The following is a 2,205-nucleotide window of genomic DNA, read 5'->3' as shown; positions in this document are numbered from 1 at the left end:
AAACAAAGACTTATATTTTTGATATTTATTTTATATGTTTAAATGCCATTTAACAAAGAAAAATCAACCAAAAAAATGAGTTTGCATGTCACCTCTGACACGCGTGTGGTAGGTTCGCCATCACTGCTCTAGAACAACAGCTCAAAGAAGGAGCCTACTGATGGCCAATGGAGGCATGTCTGTATACAGAAAGAGAACTTATTACCTCCTGTTAAATCCTCCATTAGCAATGAAAATTTAGTTTGGACTATTACCTTTTGAAGAGATTTCCAATTAAATGTCTGGTGGTTGAATGTATACATGCATGACTAAAGGAAACTAAGAAAACAACATATGTGATTGTAGTGTCAAGGAGAGAGTGACATTATGGACTGGAATGGTTGCTGCTGGGACAGAATGCCCAGATGTTATAGTCATACTCGCCAACTCCTACTTACTATTTAAAATAAATGTTCACTTTTTTCCACTTAATTACACAGCCAGTATTTTAATATTCTGTTTTATACATATATCTTAGGATTTTTCATCAAATAAAGATCCCATTTAACATGTTGTTTCAGTACCTTAAACATTCAGGCCCCAAGTATAAAAACATTTTATTTTAATTAGATAATAAAATCATCAGACTTATAGTTTGCTCCTGTTTTACAAACTTGACCACTTATAGAGAAAATGTGTGTTTTATTAATTAAGCACAAGAGCATCTGTTTAATAGCCTTGGGTGGTTTTGTTTTCACTTCTAGATACTTACTATGGGGGGATGACTCTGTAGCAAGGACATCATCCAGCTAAGAGCAAACTTGATTGACCCCAATCCAAGATTTCCCTAAAAGATGCACGGAAATAAACCAGTTATATTCATGGGGTCCAAGTTTTGCCCAAAGGGACACTCATTCTCAAGTACATTTTATCCTTATTTGATTAAATCTTTTAAGTCAGTATTTAAGAAAATAAGCTAGGTGAGTGCTTAAGAGTAAAAATAATACAATTAAGTTAGCCAATCTTGGAGACCATCTCTAATACAAGCATTTTAAAGGTATATTATTAATCATGTGATATATAATAATATAATATACATACATAATAGTGTGATATATACTAATCACAAAATATAATATGTATAATAAAAATATACATATCGTACCTGCTGAAAGACAAGAAGTATCTCATATAAAAGTGCTGTAGCTGTATCTGTATATTCCAGGATAAGCTTCTGTAACTAGAATTTTAAATAATAATTAATGCAATATCATTGGCAGAACCAGAAAATGGTCATTTCTCCTAGTTCCTTTTATGTACTCATAAAAAAAATTTATTAACTTAAAATACAATTAGTGAGGCCAATTTTTCTGTTTCATTTGGTTTAGTCATTCTCAAAAGAGTGGCTCTCAAAAAGACAACACATTTAATAGTGGCTAAGAAAGTGGGTTAGGGAAAGAAGATACAATGGCCCACAGAAAACTAACGCCAAAAAAAAAAAAAATGCACACTTCATTTGCAAAATCATTCAGATCAACAGTCCTACTTCTTTTCAAAACAGTAGAAATATGCTCCCCAGAATTCAGATAAGAGACTCAGAAATTTAAGCTTATGTGCAACTTGAGCTATAACTCCTGTAGTATGGGTCGATATAGGGCTTAGAGGGTTCTGGAAGGTGGAGCCCTGCGAGTTCCCACAGCCTCCCAGGCTCTTGTTTACACACTTCCTCTTAAATCTGTGAGTTTGATTGTTGATCCCGGTGCACGTGATTGCCCAATTGGGGTCGCTAGCGGAGCTTGTAGGGGAAGATTGTTTTTGGGGAGCCTGGAAAACAGAGCTGAGAGTGGCGACTGGTGAAACAGATCTGGGCGGAGCTGGTTCAGGTACAATAGAGAACTCCTGGTCAGAGAGGACTTAAAGCCTTGGAGGTCAATCCAGACACACTGCCACCCAGAGGCAGAGCCACGAACTGACTCTTCTGTACATACAAATACAGCAGTAAGGGGAACCAATACGGCCTGCCTTAAAATCAGGACTGTGGCTTACAACACGGAGGAACAGTGTATCAGAGGGAAATTCAACATTCTCCTGAATTCCGGGCGTGCCAAAAAGAAGAGTAGAAGATCTGAAGCACCTGCATTACTGCACATTTTTATTTTATTTTTTTTTAATTAATTACTTTTTCACCTTTTAACTAAGAAAACATTGTTTTTCTTTTTTTTTTCC

At 35.8% G+C, this 2,205-nt stretch overlaps 1 protein-coding gene across 1 annotated transcript in view; it reads right to left on the bottom strand.

Annotated features, from left to right (window-relative positions):
• The window catches only part of LOC102244537 (chromosome unknown open reading frame, human C12orf56), a 94,012-nt gene that overhangs the window by 4,842 nt on the left and 86,965 nt on the right, over positions 1–2,205 (bottom strand). The window contains exons 12-13 of the mRNA XM_014544923.1: positions 1,145–1,219; positions 752–826 (exon numbers count right to left, since the gene is read on the bottom strand). Of these exons, the coding sequence (XP_014400409.1) occupies positions 752–826; positions 1,145–1,219 (150 nt within the window). The remainder of the gene's footprint in view (positions 1–751; positions 827–1,144; positions 1,220–2,205) is intronic.

The sequence above is a fragment of the Myotis brandtii genome, unplaced genomic scaffold (assembly GCF_000412655.1).
Source record: "Myotis brandtii unplaced genomic scaffold, ASM41265v1 scaffold389, whole genome shotgun sequence".
NCBI lineage: Eukaryota > Metazoa > Chordata > Mammalia > Chiroptera > Vespertilionidae > Myotis > Myotis brandtii.
This window is presented reverse-complemented; position numbering and strand designations above follow the sequence as displayed.